General features: G+C 41.0%; 1 protein-coding gene across 6 annotated transcripts in view; it reads left to right on the top strand.

Annotated features, from left to right (window-relative positions):
* PHF11 (PHD finger protein 11) overlaps positions 1-23,041 on the top strand; it is a 146,535-nt gene that overhangs the window by 32,728 nt on the left and 90,766 nt on the right. For all 6 annotated transcript variants that reach the window (XM_073546086.1, XM_073546091.1, XM_073546090.1 and 3 more), the window contains exons 4-8: positions 2,329-2,369; positions 4,066-4,082; positions 11,536-11,582; positions 14,967-15,001; positions 20,702-20,718. In XM_073546086.1, the coding sequence (XP_073402187.1) occupies positions 2,329-2,369; positions 4,066-4,082; positions 11,536-11,582; positions 14,967-15,001; positions 20,702-20,718 (157 nt within the window). The remainder of the gene's footprint in view (positions 1-2,328; positions 2,370-4,065; positions 4,083-11,535; positions 11,583-14,966; positions 15,002-20,701; positions 20,719-23,041) is intronic.

Genomic DNA, 23,041 nt, shown 5'->3' with positions numbered 1-23,041 from the left:
AGCAATGTCTGACTTTCATTTGTTCATTTTCATAGATTTTTGATTTATTATTACTTTTGTCAGATTCAAGTTATTTGTCACTATTGTGGGTTTTTCTGTCATTAAACGAAGAGTACCAACAATTTTGACCACGTGTGTACAGTGAGGCGCCTACTAATGCATGTCGATTCTGACAATTGTTTATTATAATCTCTTTCAACTTCTAAATATTCATAGACAATCACTGTAGACGGTCGAAATTGTGATGTCAGATCTTCAGCTTTGCTAATAAATTTTAATGTAAGGTGCAGAAATTGCTGTGTGTGTCAGTGCAGTTGCTCAATGGGCTGGTAATTAAATAATCACTGTCCTTTAAAAAAAAACTTTGTGAAAACCAATAGTACAAACCGAATATAAGAAACGTTGTAATATATTTTTTCAGAGAAATATGCTTTCTCCACTTTATGAGCCACTTCTCTCACCCTAGCCTTATGAATTCTACATCCAATTAGAAAAACTACTGAAATCTGTTTTTGGTCAATTCAAGGACTGCCAACAGTGAGATGTCAGGTGATGCCCCTTATTATGTTTTATGGAGAGAGAAGGTGGGAAGAGAAGTGAGGAGCCGTCAGAACAGTGAGAAACCAGGCAGATCATGCTGGAGCTTCTACAAATTTATTTCACTTTAGTGCTGGATTCACAGCTACTCGGCTCAGTACGACTGTGTAATATCGTACATGCTACTGCCTGAGTGCTACAGTGGAGGAGGCCAGGATTGTATCTCTGTGTATATTCTGTGTGTGGGAAGGATCGTAGTAGCTAATCTACACTCAGTTGCTCAGAGTAAATTTAGAACTGGAGCTTGCAGAAGGGAAAACTGGAGAAATATGCAGGATATAATCGCCCATCAAGACTTTGGTGTTGCACCTTTTGTACCATGTAACTACAATTGCACTAAGTACCATATTTTACCCTAAATTATTAAAGTTTGCCAGTTTAGATAACTTGTCCGGCTCTCTGCTCCCAGATTTAGTATAGCAAAATTGCAATTTCCGAAAATGAAGACGAGAACCTGGGAGGAATACCAAGACACTTAGCTACCCTTTCTTAAACACCGTCTCACAGTTCCCATTTTGTTAAACCCATCCCGATGGCCTGGCCTCCTCATCTGAGCCCCCTGCCTTCTACTGTTGGGCATAGATGAGGCTGTTATTTCAGATCAAGGCGCCCTGCAGTAAGGCCAGGTATTCCAATATAGCAATGACTGTGTTACACTCCTAATTGTAACGCCAAAAAGGAATGTTGTGGCATTATGGAAATCATAGAATTGATAAACATGTTATTGATAAGATATGCAAATGATACAAAAATGGCAACAGAATTCTTAAAACATCTATATTTATTCAGTATTGAGCATGAGTGCCACGCGCAGAAGTCCCCGCACTTATAGGCAGCATCGTCTTCTGTCAATGACATTATTAATGGAGCCAATTTTCAAAATAAAGCCAGGCTGCATGCTTTTTGTGCTACTGTGAGCAACCATCATGGCCTTAGCATGTTACCATGGCTTGCAGTATCACTGGCCTTGTCTCCCATTGAGCACCTTTGGGAAGTTATTGCTTGTGCACAGGAAGCTGCCAGCAGCGGATCTTGATTATTTTTGTGCCAAAATGCATTTGGCATGGCAGAACCTTCTTCAGACAACCATTAATAATAGCAGCGAAGGCATGTAAGTGCAGTAATTTTTGCATGGGACGTTCATACTCGATACGGAATAAATCAAGATGTTTAGAGAACTTTCCATTTTTTAATCATTTATATGTCACTAACATGTCTATCATCCGGTGATTTGTGGAATTCCACAAGTTTTCCTTTTTTGGTGGTGCACTTTCAGCCTTTTGGAGTGTATGTCAACAGCCTTTGAGTAGCGCATCGTGCAGCTCTGTTCTTACTGACACATCATAGTCCGACATACTGCATTATAAATCATTGGGATCTATATTACACGGCCCTATAAAAAGTGAGTTCAAGATAAAAAGGGCTCCACCTTCCAGATCCAATTGCAGGTAAAATCATGATTTTATTATTAATGCGTTAAAAAGATACCAAAATTAATAAGAGGGAGACCTCTGTGAAACCAACGCATTTCGAGCAACAAACATACTTAATCCTGGTTATACCACTGAGGTCTTCCCCCTTTATTTTTGCAATGTGTGTTTGTGTACCTGCTTAAAGCCTATCTAGCACGTCACAGGTCCATATTACCAAAGCTCAGCTCTTAAATGTAAACTGACTCGAATGTAATGGCTCATTGCTCTAAATTAGACTTATTATAATTGTGTTTTACAGTGTATATTGTGACAGGCACAAACCTTCATCAACACCGAAGGGTAAGTCTTTTTCTTACGGTTTCTTTTCTAGTGTGTTATTGTCTGTAACTGGTATTTATTGGGTGTATTCACACTATATTCTGCGCATACATCAGAAAAATGTCTTGAATTATACTATAGACACAGAACCCTGATGTATACAGCTTCATCCACCATAGGCTGCCTTGTAATAAAAAAAAAAAAAAGTGTATACCCCACGGGCTGTACTCGCCTTCACAGGTAGAAAAGAAATCTGTGTTCTATTGTGCACAAATGGTGGCATTAAAGAGAATTTGTCATCAGGCTTTTGCCACCTAATTTGAGAGCAGCATAATTTAGGGGCCGAGACTCTGATTCCAATGATGTGTCACTTACTGGGCTAAATATTGTAGTTTTGATAAACTCCTGCGTATATAACGGTGATCGTCAGCCTTCACACTCCACAACAGACTCTCCTGTCCTGGATGTTTTAAACTGAATCGAACCATCCAAGGTTTTGAGGCGTTTTTAATTTTGAAGAGGATTTATTCCGCTCCTAAACCCTCTAAAAAAAATTGTTCACGCTGAGTTTTCTTTAGTTAGCGAAATATAGGGAAATACTGGTGGAATACCTGTTGCAGGCTGCAAAAGACTTGAGACCGGTATGTAGATTCACCTTCCAGCAGAACATCGACCCTAAACATACTGCCAGAGCTACAATGGATGGTTTATATCACAGAATATTCATGTGTGTGAATGATGCTGTCACAGTCCAGACCTAAATCACATTGAGAATCTGTGACAAGACCTGAAAATTACTGTTCACAGACTTCTCCATCCGATGTCACTGTGCGGGAGCGAGTGTGCAAAGAACGGGCAAAAATGTCACCTATAGATGAGCAAAGCTGGCATAGACAGACCCCAAAAGACATGCAGCAGTAATTGCAGAAGAAGGTGGTCCTAAAAGTTATAGACTGAAATATTTGGAATACCTTGTATCATTTCCTTTACATTTCAAAAATACTTGCTACTTTGTGTTGGTATCACATATATATGTATTCATAAAAGTATGAATACTTTTCCAAGGCAGTGTCTGTGCTTGAGGGGGGCTGCCTTTGTCTTTGTAGGACCACCTATCTGCCGCTCTGTTTTTTGTGTACAGGGATACAGAATGATGTCCCGTCTGCAACACATGACTGCTGCAGCCAATCACTGACCTCATCGGGGATACCGAGGTAGGCAGCGCAAGACTACTTGGGCCTATGATTGGCTGCAACAGTCAGCTCTGAAAACGGACAACTCCATTAAATTGTGGCTTTTCATCATTGCCATGTCTTTTTTTTTTTTTAAAGCTTCCAAACCTGAATAATTGTATTTCTAGGTTTTAAAGGGTTATTCTTTTGTTAAATGGGTATAATTGCACAGTAGCTTGTATTTACATCATCAGGGCAGCCTGCACTGCCCCGACGCTGCTGCCCCGACACTGCCGAGACAAAGCTGCTGCTTCTGGGGATCTCTGTTCAGGCCAGTGGCACAAACCATGCCGTCAGCCCGAACTTATATTCTTCAGGAATGCATGGCCCGTGGCAAGTATGAAGCCTCGAGGTTGGGGAGCAGAGCGCTTCTGAGAAAAGATCATAACACAACCTCTATAAATAATTATTCATGAATCATTCATTCTCTTTTTGTCACATTCCTGGTTGAATGCTGACCATAGTGTTGTGTTTCTGTTTTCCAGACTCTTGGCGCCTGCAGGTAAAGTACTTGGATCATTCTAGTTATTACATAATGTGAACAAACCGTGTTGTTTTTTTTTTTTTGTGTGTGTGTTTTTTTCAGAGAACATTTGCTTTATTTTAATAACTTCCCTTTTAAATTTAAGGGATTGTCCTGAAGGATTTTTTACATTTTTTTAATATATGCGCCTCAATTGTCCTCTCCCCACGGCAATGCCTTGAAAAATATATGGAAATCTGATCCTCATTTTAGGGAATTCAAAGTTAAAAAAACTGACTGTCACATCCAAACATAGACTAGGTGTGAACAGGTGCTTGCCTCTGTAGCGCCATAGCATGCAAGCATGAAATATGAAAGTTGAACTGCACTAGAAATATGAAAAATTGAAAATGCTCATCGCATAAATTGGCCAATTCATGTGTACCTGGAAGCCACGTTAAGGCGATTCTCATTTTCCATTACCTAACACTGCCAAACCTCTCTTAGATAAAGTCTTCATGTTTAGCCTCTGATATTTTTAATCATAGCAGGACCCTACCCCTCCACAAAGATATACATTTCAGTCCAAGAGACGATTCACAGGTTCCCATACACATGAAGACTTTAGTCTAAGAGAGGTATGGCAGTGTTAGGTCCTGTAAAACGAGAATCGCCTTAATGTGGCTTCCAGGTACACATGAATTGGCCAATTTATGCGCTAAGCATTATCAATTTTTCATATTTCTAGTGCAGCAATGCAGTTCAACTTTCATATTTCATGTTTGCAAGCTATGTCGCTACAGAGTGCTGCCTTATTTATTTGGTTCATTTTAGGAAATTCATGGCAAAAAGGACAAATGGAGTATTAGGCCACATGCTTGTTTTGAACAGGGTTGTGGAGGCAGTGTACATTTTGGTGGAGTCTGAGTCCATATGAAATGGACCAACGCCTAAAACATATAATACATTGGGTACAGTAGCACAATGCAGGATGTGCTGTAACTGTTTTCATAAGAATTTGGGAAGTTATGAAATGTCCTATAAATGTCTGTAATGTTCCTGATCTCGGCTGTTAGTGGAGATGAATCTGTGCTGCACTTTATGTACATGCTCAGTAGTGACCAATGCTGTGGAGTCAGAGGTGAGATGAATCTGTGCTGCACTTTATGTACATGCTCAGTAGTGACCAGAGCTGTGGAGTAGTAGTGGAGATGAATCTGTGCTGGACTTTATGTACATGCTCAGTAGTGAGGCAGGGCTGTGGAGTAGTAGTGGAGATGAATCTGTGCTGCACTTTATGTACATGCTCAGTAGTGAGGCAGGGCTGTGGAGTAGTAGTGGAGATGAATCTGTGCTGCACTTTATGTACATGCTCAGTAGTGACCAGAGCTGTGGAGTCAGAAGTCAGGGAAATTGAGGAATCTGAGGTTTGGCTTACCGACTCCACAACGCTGATTTTGAGACCAGTGCATTATTACTAGAAAAGCTTATCTGTCTAGTTTTTTGTTTTGCTTTTTTTTCTTAATTGCTTTTTTTCTTTTTTGCAATCTGTACTTTCTGACCCCAATTCATCAAGCAGATTGCAGCAAAATTTTGACTTAAAACTGCTTGAAATGTAGCAACATTTTTCCACAAGTCGAAATTGTGCGCAAATTTTGCAACTAATGCCGTTTATTTCACCCGTTTCCCTGAGTTCCATGGAGTTCCACCATCTTATTGAAAAGTGCTATGAATCACGCCAGCCCCTGGCTACAGTACATTTTCTGCCGGAGGTGCGCACTTTTTTTCGTTTTGTGTGGAGGGGGAACAAGGATTTAGCATCTTCCTTTTTTTCATATTTAAATAACAGTTTTAATCTCAAATTTACATGCCACATGAATGAGCTGTCAATCAATTTTCTTGATTTGACCTTGAAAATAGATTCAAAACGAAAAAAAGTGTTGGTGGAACCTTATCGCAAATCTACAGCTGTAAACAGTATATTGATGGCAAATTCATGTCACGCCAACCATGTTATTAGAAATATACCCACAGGTGAGCTGATTCGAACAAAAAGAAACAGTACAGAAAAAGATACCTATATAAAAGAATCTCAATTTTTGGCAAAAAGATTAAAATCCAGGGGTTATCCAAACTGGTCTCTTAAAAGAGCGAGAGGCATAGTAGATAATTTAAATAGACAGGAATTGTTGGAATATAAAAATATCAAAGAACATAACAATGATTTGGGTATAGTTTTCAGCACTAAATTTAGTCCACAGTATCAAGAAATAGTCTCCATTATTAAAAAACATTTACCCATTTTAGAACAAAGTGGTGAATTGAAAGAAATATAAAAAAAATATTCAATTAAATTTGTTGCGAGGAGAGCTCCTACTATAGGATCTATGTTGACGGCAAGCTTATTTACTGATCCAGACAAAAAATTGAAACAAAATTGGATGAAAACTGTAGGCTGTTTTGGTTGTGGTGCAAAAATTTGTAAGTGTTGCAAATATATTGTTAAAACAAAAACATTTTCTTCTATAAAAAATGGAAAAAACTTTGAGATTTTTTCTTTTATTAATTGTAATACAGAAAATGTAATATCTTATTGATTGCAATATTTGCGGACTTCAATATGTGGGTTGCACCACTAATTCATTGAAACAGCGTATGCGAAAACATTTGTCGGATGCAGTTAATTTGCCTATTGCAGGAGCCTCTGCGGTTTCCAAACATTTTGCTAATGTGCATAAAGGAGATTTAAAAAGCTTTTCCTTTAGGGGAATAGAGGTGGTTACAAAACCACGAAGGGGTGGTGATCATAAAAGTAAAATCCTCTCTAGAGAAAGTAGGTGGATCTTTTTATTAGAGACTAGAGTTCCTGACGGATTAAACAGTAGAATGGATCTCATTACACAATATTAAGTAATAAAGAGAGATAAGGGGAAGGAAGGAGAGGGAAAGGAAAGAAAAAAGGATAAGGGGAAAAAGGAAAAAAAATTTTTTTTTTTGTTGTGTTTTTTTGTTGTTTTTTTTTTTTGTTTTTTTTTTTTCCCTAGAGAGCCTTTATTAGTTTTCATAAGATTATATCTCTACCTTATACCTACTCCATTATATCTTTCCTTTTGAGAGTTATATTTGTGATTGTCTCTGATATTTAGATCGCGCCTACCACATGATGATTATATTTTTTTCATATATGTCTAATAATTTTTATTATTTTTTTTGTGTGACGGTTATTCCATATCACTGTTGATTTATTACCAAATGTTTATTTCATTGGTCTACGTATAAAACATGTTCAATATATGTATTTTTCTAGCAATATTTTTGAACTGAGTTTCAACCATCTACTCAGGTGTTTTTAATTGGTTTGTTTCACTGCTTTTAATTAAGGATCATTTGAATATGTTCCACAAAGGAGGATATATTGTCAGTGTTGGAGCTCAGTTCAAAAAGGACCGTGAAGAAGGCACATAGTGCTGAAACATGTAGTCCCTTTGCTGGAATGTTACCAATTGTTTGGAGTTCCTCATACATTTTTTATATGAATTAATGGATAATTAAAGAAGAAGATTTTATAATTCTGGTGAACTTTCATGTTTTTGCTGGATCCCAATTCTCTCATATATATATATATATATATATATATATATATATATATATATATATATATATATATATATATATATTAGAGAGAGATATAAATAGAGATATATATATAGAGAGAGATATGGATACATGTGTGTGTGTGTATATATATATATATATATATATATATGTATATATAGAGAGAGAGATAGATATGAATAGGTAGAGATATGTGTATATTCATTATTATTTGTTATAACTAACAGTCGTTAGTTACTATGCCCGGGCAGCGCCGGGCTCTCCAGCTAGTATATTATATAGTCAGGAATGGCACACCAACAGGCACAAGGTAGGCTTTTACAGATTTTTCTCTCTCATATCCAAACTTCATACCACATTGAGTAAGCTGTAATTACTTGAAATATTGTGATAAATTAAGGTGATAAAATGGCAATGTTTCGGGTTTTATACCCTTCTTCAGCCACAGATGAGTCACCAGGACGACTGAAGAGGAGTTGACGGTCCAGTGTGTGGTATTCTTCAATGGCAAACCTTAACTGACCTCGTGAAAGACATGGACAGCTGTGTGGAAGAATAGACAGTCAAGCGTATAGTCCCCATTGGCAGACCAGGGGGCATCATGTTTCCAGTGTGAAGACCGGGCCACACCACTTCTGTCTTCACACTGGAAGTGTGACCCTCCCTGGTCTGCTATTAGGGAATACCACCCCAGGCTGTCTGTTATTCTTCACCATTGTCCATGTCTTCCTGGTGACTTGTCTACACCTGGCAAAGGGTATAAAACACAAAACATAGCTATTTGTCAATTGTCATCTTACATCAAGCAATTTTGGTCAATGTGGTATCAAATTTGGATATGAATGCAAACAAATATATCTGTTGAGCGGTTCCTCCTAGGCACTGAACTGTACAAAACATCAATGACTTTGTGTTTTTTAGATGGATAAATACAGTGGGTACGGTAAGTATTCAGACCTCTATACATTTTTCACTTTGTTTCATTGCTGCCATTTGGTAAATTAAAAAAAGTAAAAAAAGTTAATTTTTTCTCATTAATGTACACTCTGCGCCCCATCTTGACTGAAAAAAAACCCAGAAATGTTAAAATCTTTGAAAATTTTTTAAAAAAGAAAAACTGAAATATCACATGGTCATAAGTATTCTGACCCTTTGCTCAGACACTCATATTTAAGTCACATGCTGTCCATTTCCTTGTGCTCCTCCTTGAGATGGTTCTACTACTTCATTGGAGTCCAGCTGTGTTTAATTAAACTGATAGGACTTGATTTGTAAAGGTACTGTCACACTTAGCGATGCACCGGCGATCCCGACCTGCAATATGACGCGGTCAGGATCGCTGGTGCATCGCTAAGTGGTCGCTAGTGAGCTGCCACACAGGCAGATCTCCCCAGCGACATCGCAGGGGTCGAGGGTCGTTACTTACCTGTCAGACGAGGCGATCCTGACGTCCTCCCGCCCGCGTCCACGCGTCGCTCGTCGGCGCCGCAGGAAGCTGACGACGAGAAACGGTCCCGGGCGTTCTCGCGCGATCAGCGATAACCAGCGGGGGAGCTGTCGGAGGTAAGTATCAGACATAGCGATATCGCTAGCAATATCGCTATAACGTCACAAAAACCAGTGACATTATAGCGATATTGCTAGCTATATCGCTTAGTGTGACAGGCCCTTAAAGGCACACACCAGTCTATGTAAGACTTCATAGTGCATGTCAGACCAAATGAGAATCATGAGGACAAAGGAACTGGCCAAGGAGCTCAGAGACAGAATTGTGGCAAGGCACACATCTGGCCAAGGTTACAAAAGAATTTCTGCAGTATTCAAGGTCCCTAAGAGCACAGTGGCCTCAATAATCCTTAAATGGAAGAAGTTTGGGACCACCAGAAGTCTTCCCAGACCTGGCCGTCCAGCCAAACTGAGCAGTCGTGGAAGAAGAGCCTTGGTGAGGGAGGTAAAGAACAACCCCAAGATCACTGTGGCTGAGCTCCACAGATGCAGTAGGGAGATGGGAGAAAGTTCCACAAAGTCAACTATCACTGCAGCCTCCACCAGTCAGGCCTTTATGGCAGAGTGGCCCGACAGAAACCTCTCCTCAGTGCAATACATATGAAAGCCCTCATAGTTTGCTAAAAAAAAAAAACACATGAAGAACTTCCAGACTATGAGAAATAAGATTCTCTGGTCTGATGAGAGAAAGATAGACCTTTTTGGTGATAATTCTAAACGGTGTGTGGAGAAAACCAGGCACTGCTCATCACCTGCCCAATACAATCCCGACAGAGAAACGTGGTGGGTGGCAGCATCATGCTATGGGGGTGTTTTTCAGCTGCCGGGACAGGATGACTGGTTGCCATTGAAGGAAACAAAAATGCGGCCAAGTAGAGAGATATCCTGGATGAAAACCTCTTCCAGAGTGCTTTGGACCTCAGACGTGGCCAAAGGTTCACCTTTCAACAAGAAAATGACCCTAAGCACACAGCTATAATAACAGAGGAGTGGCTTCAGAACAATTGTGACCATTCTGGGCAGGCCCGGCCAGGGCCCTGACCTAAACCCAATTGAGCATCTCTGGAGAGACCTGAAAATGGCTGTCCACCAACCTTCACCATCCAACCTGACGGAACTGGAGAGGATCTGCAAGGAGGAATGGCAGAGGATCCCCAAATCCCGGTGTGAAAAACTTGTTGCATCATTTCCAAGAAGACTCATGGCTGTACTAGCTGCAGAGTGTACATTAATGAGAAAAAAATGAACTTTTTAGAATTTACCAAATGGCTGCACTGAAAGTATGAAAAAGTTAAAGGGGTCTGAATACCTTCCGTACCCACTGTAGATACCAACAGTCTCATTCATGCTGTCCTCTACTGTTCACTATTTAAAGGATTGCCCACCACTCGAACAACCCCTTCTCAATTCTTAGGTTTACCCCCAGTAAAAAATAACACTTATACTCACCCCCAGTGCCGACGACGTTCCAGCGGTGGTTGGCACTGGCTTTCCTGGTGAACGCATGACATAATATTATATCTCTGCGGCCAATCATCGCTGGCTTGTCTCACCACCTTTGGGCAAATCAAGACATCCGGAGGAAGTGAGGGCTACTGCTGCTCTCTCTGGATGTATGTGATAAGTCTGAAGGTGGGGATAGTTAAGCCAGCGCTGATTGGACACAGGAGTTGTGTGACATAACAATGTCATGTGATCCCAGGGAGACCAGTACAGAAACCGCTGGACCGGAGGTGAGTGTAAGTGTTATTTTTGTATCCTGTGAAAATTTTCCAATCAGTATTGGTTCGTGTGTGTGTGTGTGTGTGTGTGTGTGTGTGTGTGTGTGTGTGTGTGTGTGTGTGTGTGTGTGTGTTTTTTTGGCCTAATTTTATGTTGAGTATTCTTGCAGATGATGATTCAGAATAATCTTGGACCAGGAGTAGTACAATCCATCTCCAAAGGGCTATATCATGGCACTGCATATTTCTAGCTCATTTTCTTTATTTATTTTAACTTATATAATGCCAACCTCTTCAGTATGTGATTTACATACATTGTCACAGTTGATATTCTCTCTCTTTGGAGTGTGGGGGAAAAGCCGAGAATATAGAAGAAATCCACACTTACACAGGGAGGACATACAACCTCTTATAGATGTTGTCCTTGGTGGGATTTGATACCAGGACCCCAGCGCAGCAAAGCAGGTTAATTTCCTTCTTTCCATGCAGCCTCTTGTCAGAACTATGTGTGACCAAAAGCTGAAACCTTACTGATGCCATAACAGGTGTTGCTAATTGACCTTCATAGACATCTATAGTAAGCTAGTCTTGGTTGTTAATATGAATGTGTTTTATCTAAAAATGTATTCACATTTTTTGTTTTTTGTTAGACAACCAAAAAGAGAAAAAGGCTGCAGAAAGCTACTAGTAGACCAAGGTAATGTTGTCAGCTTTAATTGGTGATCACTGAGGGTTCCCACACCTAGGACCTCCACTATTCCCGAGCACAGGCCCTCGCCGAACTGCGTCTAGATAGAGCGTGTGCACTTCTATTTGTTGCCTATGAGACTGCCTGGGTAACCGAACAATACACTCTGTCCCCAGCGGTGCCATAGACAGTGAATGGCACAAAGGGCCCATTGCTCGACCATCGCGCCACTCAGTCATGATTGCTGAGACCTGTTCTCAGAATTTTGGGGAGTTCCATCAGTTGTTAAAATTATTAAGATTTTCACATATCTTGACCCTACATGTCAGTTTCTTTTTTCCACAATGTTGGGAAATAAGAACAGAAACTAAATCCTTTGCTATTAAAGTTTAGAGTCTCTCAGCTCAGACAGTATAAACTGAGCGCATTGTCTTGTATGGGATATGGCCTCTATAAAAATTTTCACCCTTCGGCCTGTTTCAGAATTTTTTCCATACATGAAAATTATATGTTTGTTTTTTTTTTTCAGGGTGCTGAACACATTTTTATTTCATGTCATGTTTTACAATCCTTGTTTCATCAGTTTTTCTCATTAGAAGAAAAGAAATTCTTTGCTTCTCCTATCAAAGCGTAAATTACGTACAGCACATAGATGACTTATCTGTGTTGCCCGTTTTTGTTCTTACTTTGCGGTGTCATTTACTTACATGGGCATCTTTTAGCTTCTTATTTGGGACTTGAACTGATGACTTATACCATGCATTGCAGATCAACAATATTATAGTATCTGGTGTAAATCTTGGGCTATTATGACTTTCAGCTAATGGCTGAGCTTCACAGGAGTATTAAGATGGCAGCAACGGGGGCATTGGGTAGGCTCCCAGCTGCCATTGTAATCTACCAGTGCCCCACAGTTGTGTTGTGAGTCGCCCATGGAAGCCGGTGCACATGTATATTGGCAACCACTCCAACCAGTGATTGCGCGGTCTGGCTGCTGCTGTTAGAGACGGATGCCAGCTGTGTAACAGAGTCGGCATTAGACACTTGTGGAGGGAGCTTCCTTGTCCTCTCCACACACGCAGTCACCCCTGCACTTATATAAGTTTGTGCTAAGGGGTTAATATCAGTCATGAAAACTTTCAAAACAGATTATACAGAATATAAAAAGTTAAAAAATGTAAGAATTTTTTTTTTATCCTGGAAAGACGGAGTACTGGACTTTATAATGTTGAATAGTATTGGATGTTTTTAGTTAGATGTTAAAGGGAACCTGTCGCCAGGTTTTTGCTATGTAATATGAAAGCTGTATAAAGTAGTGACTGAGCCCCTGATTCCAGCGATATGTCACTTACTGGGCTGCTTAGTGTAGTTCTGATAATTTCCTGCTGATAAAATCATTGTTTTATCAGATTATTGCTATAGGACTAGTTAACCTGCTGCTGTCGTGTAGTTCTCCATGTTAATGGGCTCTGTATAAATACCACTCCCAACACTGATTTGAAACTTTCTGCCTATGAAGTGTATATCGGAAGCTGCCTATCAGTGGCGCGGGCGGGGTTAGACAGAGCTTGGCATTCAGAGCACTGGTAGATGTGCAGCAGATAAAACAGTGATTTTATCAAAACTGCAGCAAGCTGCCCAGTAAGTGACACATCACTGGATTTAGGTTCTCTGCCTCTACATTATGTACTGCTCTCAGATGGGGTGGCAAAAAACAGGTGACAGATCCACTGTAAGGAATGTCAGTGAGATATTCCTGTACATACACTACCGTGTAAAAGTTTAGGGTCACTTAGAAATGTCCTTATTTTTTAAAGAAAAGCACAGTTTTTTCCAATGAAGCTAACATTAAATATTTAAGAAATAGACTCTACACATTGTTAATGTGGTGAATGACTATTCTAGCTGCAAACGTCTGGTTTGTAATGCAATATCTTCATAGGTGTATAGAGGCCCATTTCCAATAACCGTCAATCCAGTGTTCTTATGGTACTTTGTATTTGCTAACTGTGTAAGACGGCTAATGGATAGTTAGAATACCCTTGAAAACCCTTGTGCAAGTATGTTAGCACAGCTGAAAACAGTTTGGCAGATTAGAGAAGCTATGAGCCTTACCTTCCTTTGATCTAGTTGAGAATCTAGAGCATTATATTTGTTCGTTCCATTAAACTCTCAAAATGGCCAGAAAAAAAGAACTTTCATGTGAAACTCGACAGTCTATTCTTGTTCTTAGAAATGAAGGCTATTCCATGCGAGAAATTGCCAAGAAACTGAAGATTTCCTACAACGGTGTGTACTACTCCCTTCAGAGTAGAGCACAAACAGGCTCTAACCAGAGTAGAAAGAGAAGTGGGACAAGACAAGTACATTACAGTGTGTAGTTTGAGAAATCAACACCTCACATGTCCTCAACTGGCAGCTTGATTAAATAGTACACGCAAAACGCCAGTGTCAACGTCCACAGTGAAGAGGCAACTACGGGATGCTGGCCTTCACGGCAGAGTGGCAAAGAAAAAGCCATATCTGAGACTGGCTAATAAACAGACATTGGACAGAAGAAGATTGGAATAAAGTGTAAAGGACAGACAAATCCAAGTTTGAGGTGTTTGGATCGCACAGAAGAACATTTGTGAGATGCAGAGTAACTGAAAAGATGCTGGAAGAGTGCCTGATGCCATCTGTCAAGCATGGTGGAGGTAATGTGATGGTCTGGTGTTGCTTTGGTGCTGGTAAAGTGGGAGATTTGTACAAGGTAAAAGGGATTTTGAATAAGGAAGGCTATCGCTCCATTTTGCAACGCCATGCCATACCCTGTGGACAGCGCTTGATTGGAGCCAGTTTCATCCTACAACAGGACAATGACCCAAAGAACACCTCCAAATTATGGAAGAACTATTTAGGGAAGAAGCAGGCAGCTGGTATTCTATCTGTAATGAGTGGCCAGCGCAGTCACCAGATCTCAACCCCATTGAGCTGTTGTGGGAGCAGCTTGACCGTATGGTACGCAAAAAGTGCCCATCAAGCCAAACCAACTTGTGGGAGGGGCTTCTGGAAGATAGGGGTGAAATTTCTCCAGATTACATCAGCAAATTAACTGCTAGAATGCCAAAGGTCTGCAATGCTGGAATTGCTGCAAAGGGAGCATTCTGTGACGAAAGCAAAGTTTGAAGGAGAAAATTATTTCAAATAAAAATCTTTTTTTGAACCTTTTCAATGTCTGGACTAGATTTTAAATTCATTTGCCAACTCAATTGATTAATAAAAGTATGAGTTTTCATGGAAAAACAAAATTGTCTGGGTGACCTCAAAATTTGGAACGATAGTGTGTCACATTTAATTCTCGCTGAATGCAAAGTTTGAGGATTTGTTACAATAATTGTTTTATGTTTTCAGGAACAGCAATATAAGAAATCGCCGTGATAATGATGGTGAGATCTTCCTCTTCATAATGCAGAATTTCATGTGTGTGACTATACGTGTATAACGGAGGTATGACCTAAATACCTTCACTGAGAGGTTTTACACCTCTGGTAACTTTATCATTTCCTTTACGTCTTAACCAGCAGCACAACAATGGCGTTATGCTTCTCCGACCTAATAATACAGATGGCATTATTAATCAAATTATATATTCATGAACCAGAGTCTCTTGACCCCTTAAGACTGCCTTTTCACCATTGGGTCGTCCTTTTCACCCTTGGGTCGTCCATATTGCTGCAGTCTTCTCCATTTCCCTGAAGAATCACTTGTAAGATTAAGGGATTGTGTAGAGCAGGGGTGGGGAACCTTTTTCCAGCCGGGGGCCATTTGGAAATTTCTACCGTCATTCGGGGGCCACACAAAAATGATCACCTTGAAAATTACCCCGGTATATTTAGTCAGACAATTACAGTAACTCACCCTTAATGTGACTGCTGTAGCTGCTTCTCTTTGGTGCAGCTTTGATGTTATTTGATACTGATCATGTTGCTTTTCTAGGTTTGTGTCAGCCAGAAGAGCAGTCAACTTTTTGTCATAATAAGTTTTGTAAATCATATACTTCACATAGACGCTGGGACTACTGTATATACATCATATAGGAGACGCTGAGGCAGCTGTATATGCACGACATAAGAGAGGATGGGATTGCTGTATAAGCATCACATAGGAGACACTGTGACTGCTGTATAAGCGTCACGTAGGAGACACTGTGACTGCTGTATAAGCGTCACGTAGGAGACACTGTGACTGCTGTCTATACATCACATAGGATGCGCTGGGACTGCTGTATCTATATCACATAGAGGACGCTGAGACAACTATATACATCACATAGGAGACACAGAGACTGCTGTACATACATAACATAGGAAACATTGAGACTACTGTATATGCAGTATATGCATCACAGGAGACTCTGAAGTCATAAATTACAGGAGGGTCTGGCGGGACATAGACATCACAGGAGATGCTGGGACATATTTATCACCGAGGAGGCTGGGGGAATAGACATCACTGAGGGGCTTTATACATCACTAGGAATCACAGACAGTACTGGGGGTATATATGTCCCTGGGGAATGTACACCACTGGCGGAGTCACATACAGCACTTGGGGCTATATACATCACAGGTGGGGGGATGTACAGCACCTCTGGGGTAAAAGCAGCACTGGGAATATATATATATATATATATATATATATATATATATATATATATATATATATATATATACACACACACACACAGTGCCTTGTGAAAGTATTCGGCCCCCTGGAACTTTTCAATCTTTTCCCACATATCATGCTTCAAACATAAAGATACCAAATGTACATTTTTGGTGAAGAATCAACAACAAGTGGGACACAATTGTGAAGTTTAACGAAATCCATTGATTATTTTAAATTTTTTGGGAAATTCAAAAACTGAAAAGTGGGGCGTGCAATATTATTCGGCCCCTTTACTTTCAGTGCAGCAAACTCACTCCAGAAGTTTATTGTGGATCTCTGAATGATACAATGTTGTCCTAAATGACTAATGATGATAAATATAATCCACCTGTGTGTAATCAAGTCTCCATATAAATGCACCTGCTCTGTGATACTCAGGGTTCTGTTTGAAGCACAGAGAGCATCATGAAGACCAAGGAACACAACAGGCAGGTCCATGATACTGTTGTTGAGAAGTTTAAAGCCGGATTTGGATACAAAATTATTTCCAAAACTTTAAACATCCCAAGGAGCACTGTGCAAGCGATCATATTGAAATGGAAGGAGTATCATACCACTACAAATCTACTAAGACCCGGCCGTCCCTCTAAACTTCATCTCAAACAAGGAGAAGACTGATCAGAGATGCAGCTAAGAGGCCCATGATCACTCTGGATGAATTGCAGAGATCTACAGCTGAGGTCGGACAGTCTGTCCATAGGACAAAAATCAGTCGTACACTGCACAAATCTGGCCTTTATGGAAGAGTGGCAAGAAAAAAGCCATTTCTCAAAGATATCCATAAGTTTGCAACAAGCCACCTGGGAGACACACCAAACATGTGGAAGAAGGTGCTCTGGTCAGATAAAACCAAAATCGAACTTTTTGGCAACAATGCCAAACAATATGTTTGGCGTAAAGGCAGCACAGCTCATTATCCTGAACACCTCATCCCCACTGTCAAACATGGTGGCAGCATCATGGTTTGGGCCTGCTTTTCTTCAGCAGGGACAGGGAAGATAGTTAAAATTGATGGGAAGATGGATGGAACCAAATACAGGACCATTCTTGAAGAAAACCTGTTCGAGTCTGCAAAAGACCTGAGACTGGGACGGAGATTTGTCTTCCAACAAGACAAAGATCCCAAACATAAAGCCAAATCTACAGTGGAATGGTTCACAAATAAACGTATCCAGGTGTTAGAATGGCCAAGTCAAAGTCCAGACCTGAATCCAATTGAGAATCTGTGGAAAGAGCTGAAAACTGCTGTTCACAAACGATATCCATCAAACCTCACTGAGCTTGAGCTGTTTGCCAAGGAAGAATGGGCAAGAATTTCAGTCTCTCGATGTACAAAACTGATAGAGACATACCCCAAGGGACTTGCAGCTGTAATCGCAGCAAAAGGTGGCGCAACAAAGTATTAAGTTAAAGGGGCCGAATAATATTGCAAGCCCCACTTTTAAGTTTTTGAATTTACACAAAAATGTAACCCCTTAATGACCGTCAATGCATCTTTTAACTGACCTGAGATATAAGAGAATAGCATCCCCAAACAGGTGACAATCCAGCAGCTGTCGACTGTACACCATAGCTGACAACTTGCTGTATCACAAACGATCAGTGTTGTCACCGTCCATATCTGTTTAACCTCTTGGATTCTGATGTCAATAGTGACTGTATTATATAAATGTTTAAAAGAGTGTGGTTTCTCCCTATTTATTCCCATCGGCACCCTGAGATCATGATTGTGTGGTCCTGATGTTTGCCATGGCAATTCATGAGCAGATAGCGGCCTTAGAGTTTGCCGGCTACACTGTCCTGTTCAAAAGACAGCGACGTTTAGTTGGTAAAAATCAACCTTTTCATTCCTATCATGCCACTTTGTCTTAATTCCTGAAAAGCACCTGAAGGGTTAATAAACTACCTGACAGCAGTTTTCAGTATGTCAGGGGGTGTAGTTTTTAAAATGGTATCACTTTTGAGGGCTTTCCAATATATAGGACCCCTAAAGTCACTTCAAACTTGGATAGGTCCCTAAAAAATTTTTTTGTAAATTTCTTTGAAAAAGTTCAAAAATTGTTGTTACATTTTTAAACCTTCTAAAATGCTAACAAATTAAAATAGCATTTTACAAATGGTGCTGATGTAAAGCAGACATGTAGGAAATATTTATTAATGTTTTTCTATGGTATGACCATCTGGATTAAAGGGATAATCATTCAAAGTTTGTAAATTGCTATTTTTTACATTTGTCATATTTCTGATATTTTTTATAAATAAACACAAAACATATCGACCTAAATTTACCATTATCATAAAGTATAATGTGTCACGAAAAAACAGTCTCAAAATCACTGGAATTTGTTGAAGTGTTCCGGAGTTATCACATAAAGTGACACTGGTCAGATTTTTTTTTTTTTAAATTTGGCTCCGTCACTAAGGGGTTAAAATAGTCTATAAGTTTTGTTCAACTTCACAATTGTGTCCCACTTGTTGATTCTTCACCAAAAATTAACATTTGGTATCTTTATGTTTGAAGCATGAAACGTGGGAAAAGGTTGAAAAGTTCCAGGGGGGGCAAATACTTTCGCAAGGCGCTGTAGCACTGCGGGGACAGGCATCGCAGGGGAGGCTCATAGATCACCGGGAGGGACTCATAGGTCATTGGGGAGTGGCACAGAGATCACAGGGGAGCACATAGCTGAGGGGCACAGATCACCAGCAGAAAGGCACAGAGCTGGGGGCACAGAAATGACCAGCAGGCAGGCACAGAGATCTCTCTGGCAGCAGCTCCTCTTCCGGGACGGGAGCGCATTGGGCGCCAACCCTGCCCGCCCCGACAACGTCATCATTCATGTACCGGCAACGTTTTGTACTGAACGCTGTATACCGTGCACTTGGGGGTTAAAGGGCCGGCAGGATACGGCTGTCACCTGAGCAAGGCAGACTTTGGGGACCTGCCCATGGGCCACATGAAAAGTCACAGCAGGCCGCATGCTGCCCGCAGGCCGGAGGTTCCCCACCCCTGATGTAGAGCAACAGGAATAGGACAGCTGCTGTTAAAAGCTTCAGTATGCCAGCTACATGTTTGTTTTATTCTATTTTGTGTGCACTCGGACAGATGGTATCCTTAGCCTCTTGGCTTACTGTATATGTTTTTGTTTTAACTTAAAGAAGAGATTTCACTAGTTTTTAGGCTGGTTTCACATTAGCGTTTTTTTGCACAGCGCGTCCATGTGTTTGCTTCATGCACACCTATGTTTAACATGGCGTGCGCATGGTCTAGCGTTTGCACGCGTTCGTATGCGCTTTCGTGCGCATGCGTTTTTTAGTTGTGTGCGCCTAGGCGTGCCCGACACAACCTGTTGCATTTTGGGGTCCGTCCAAAGGCGACAAAAAAGCACATGCGCACGGAATGCGACAAAATAACGCATTACAGTCTATGGGAATGCAGGCATGCACGTGGACATGCCTGCGTTTTAAGAGTTAACATGGCTAGAAACTGGTTAAAACGCATGCGCCTAAAAAAAGCAAACGCATGCAAAACGCGTGATGCATTTTTTGCATGCGTTTCTATTGCGCACGAAGCGCAGCGCTAAACGCCAATGTGAAAGTAGCCTTAGCAAGCTAAACTGACCACATGATTGACTAGTGGCTGCAGAAATGAATAAAACATATTTCTTATGTTTTTATTTCTCTTCTGGGATATGGAGATACAAGCTTGTAAAATTTTAGATTTTAATTTATCCTTCAACTAAGAGGGTGCTAGCACAGATTTGTCTCTGGATGGCGTGTACTTCCCCCTGCATGACTTTGTCCATAGCTTTGTGTCCTTACAAACACCTTTGTGTGCAGGGAAGGGGAAATAGAGCAAAGCTGACCACACCTATGATTGGCCAACATAATGCAGCGAAAAAGTACATTTCTGTGGCAACGCCTTCTTGGTTGAAGAAGAAATTAATATCTAAACTGTACAAGCCAATATCTCTGTAATAGAGAGAAGTTACAAAGTAAAAACTTTTCTTCACCTTTGCAGCCGCTATTCCATGATGTGGCCAGTTTACCATGCTAAAACTGGACAGAGTACAAAGAGTAAGTATTGTAGTCCATCAGTGAAATTGTGACTATAGTACACATCACTGTAACCTCAAATTACTGAACTCAGCGGCTTGTGCCATCACAAATGGCAGAGCTACCAATCTCAGTGATTGAATACAGCTGTGATCAACTCTGTAACGCATGCCGCTAGCCCAAACGCTCAATCTTCAGGAGAACGCGGCCCCCAGCAAGTAGGAAGCCTTGAGGCAGGGGAGAGCAGTGTGCTTCTGAAGACCAGTCATTGGACTGCCCTTTGAAATAATTATTCATGAATCAGTAATTCATTCAGTTGTCACATACCTCAGTGCTGACCATTGTGTGGTGTTTCTATTTTACAGACTCGAAGCGCTGGCAGGTAAAGTACTCCCATCATTCTAATTATATTACATGAACAAATGTGCTTTTTTTTCCTTCTTCTTTCACTGAAAAATTTGTTGGCACATAAACACTTCCCGTTCAAATTAAAAGGATTGTTCAGCAGAATAACAATAGTGGGATGTTTAAAAAGAAATGTATGCACCTCTGACCTCCTGTGGGTGGAGAATTAGTGAGGTTGGATCATTTTTTTTTAAATCTGTTATACACCATCCCATTATATTTTTTCTTTGATAGACTGCCCCACTATTTTTCTCAATTGAGATGATCTACTGTTTAAAAACTTAGTGAATGTTTTGTTAATTAATTCCATTACAGAGCTGTGTTTTCAGAAAATAAGTTATTACCTTGTGAAATATGGGGCAAATCTGAAGTTCATTTTAGAAAATTCAAGGATAAATGTGGAATTAGAAAAGCTGCATGCTTGTGTTGAGATAAGCGCACCATTTGTAGGAAAACTTGACTATAGTTCTCATTCATTTTTTTTCTTAATAAACATACTGTACTCTCTGCCCCCCTGAATCATCCAGCAGTTTACATCAGAATTCTGGTGTAAGACAGCTTACAATTTTGCTACATTTTTGTGTAACTCTGAATGTTGTAACTTGGCATTTTTACGCCACGTCCTCCCAGCTCCACCAACTTTTTCAAATGTGGGTGGGAGAGGGCCTGGTGTGTAACAAATTCATTGTAGTTTATGCCTCAAAGTGTTGAAAATTACGTGAGCCCCTGGCCGCCCGTCCCAAAGGAGCAACTGTCGGCACTTTGCCTTGGGATTCGTTCACTGAGACGCACATCCACCTGCTCTCTTCGTCTGTGCGTGAGAGTACTAGAAAAGATGATTGCCACGATGGAAGCTGTCCCTTGCACAGTTCCATACCCGTCCCTTTCAACTCTTGTCAGCTTGGGACAAAAGGATCACCCCATATTTCTGCCTCTCCTAGTAAGGCAGTCATTATCATGGTGGAGTCCCTCCCCCTCCATTCAGCACCGAAGATCATTCATTCCTCTCCACTGGCAGGTTGTTACTGGCAGTCTACTTGAATGGGGGTGGTCTTCCATCGACACAGTCCAGGGTAGCTGTAACTCTTGGGGAACCTCTCTTCCCATCAACCTCCTGGAGATCATAGCCATCTACTTGTCCCTTTTACACTGTCGGGAACATCTAGAGGGTCGCAAAGTTCTCAACCAATCCCACAATGCTATGGCTGTGGCATACATAAATCACCGGGGTGGAACACGCAGCGAGTCTGTCATTTTGGAGGTCTCATGGATTCTGGCTTGGGCCAAGGGGCACGTGCTAGTAATATCTGTGGTGCACATTCCATGCTTGGACAATTGGGCTGCTGACTTCTTAAGTCTTCAGGGCCTCTCTTCAGGCGAGTGGTCCCTCAAACCCTCTGTTTGAACAGGGCTGTCAGACGTGGGTCACTCCCGACGTCTATTTGATGGCGTCTCAGAATAATTGCAAGGTCACTCCTTTCGTGGCCAGTTCTCACGACCCCCTGGTGGTCGGTTACGACGCCTTGATCATTACACTGATCCCTAGGCTCATCAAGATCATCAAGGCAGAAGAAGTTCCATTCATTCTAGTGGCGCTGGACTGGCCTAGAAGAGCCTGGTACGTCCAGTTAGTCAACCTAATTACAGATGTACCTGGAAAACTTCTGGACCAACCAGACCTACTCTCTCAGGGTCCCCTTTTCCACCAGAATTCTTGGTCTGTAAATTTAATAGCCTGGCCATTGAAGCTGCACTCCTGAGGGAGGCAGACTCCACATCCCAAATCATACAGACCGTGATCAAGGCAAAGAAGTCTGTGTCCTCGTGCATTTAAAATAGGACCTGGAAGGCTTTTTCCCTGGTGTGAAGACAGCCTCACAGCTCCCATGTCTTTTTCCCTTCCATCCATCCTGGTCTTACAATCAAGGCTAGAGACTGCTTTGTCTCTTAGTACCATCAAGGGTCAAATCTCTGGGCTCTCAATTTTTTCAATAGAATTTGGCCTTTCGTCCCCAAATCAAGACCACCTTTCAGGGAGTTGCTCTCCTAGTGCCACTTATCATGCTCTTGTGGACTCGTGGGACTCGTGGGAGCAATCTTCAGAGACCTCCCTTCGAACCCATTCAAGACATCACATCTTCCCTTCTCTCCTCGATGATTGCCTTCTATTTGTGATCACTTCTATTAGATGAGTCTCCTAATTTACAGCTCTCTTGCTGCTCTTTTCCTAGTCCTTCACTAGGGCAAGGTGGCCTTATGACCTGTTCCTTCCCAAGGCAGTCTCCCCATTCCATATCAAC

The sequence above is a fragment of the Dendrobates tinctorius genome, unplaced genomic scaffold (genome assembly GCF_039654945.1).
Source record: "Dendrobates tinctorius isolate UK_male_01 unplaced genomic scaffold, ASM3965494v1 ptg000145l, whole genome shotgun sequence".
Classification (NCBI taxonomy): Eukaryota; Metazoa; Chordata; class Amphibia; order Anura; family Dendrobatidae; genus Dendrobates; species Dendrobates tinctorius.
The sequence above is the reverse complement of the archived record's forward strand: the minus strand, read 5'-3'. Positions and strand labels throughout refer to the sequence as shown.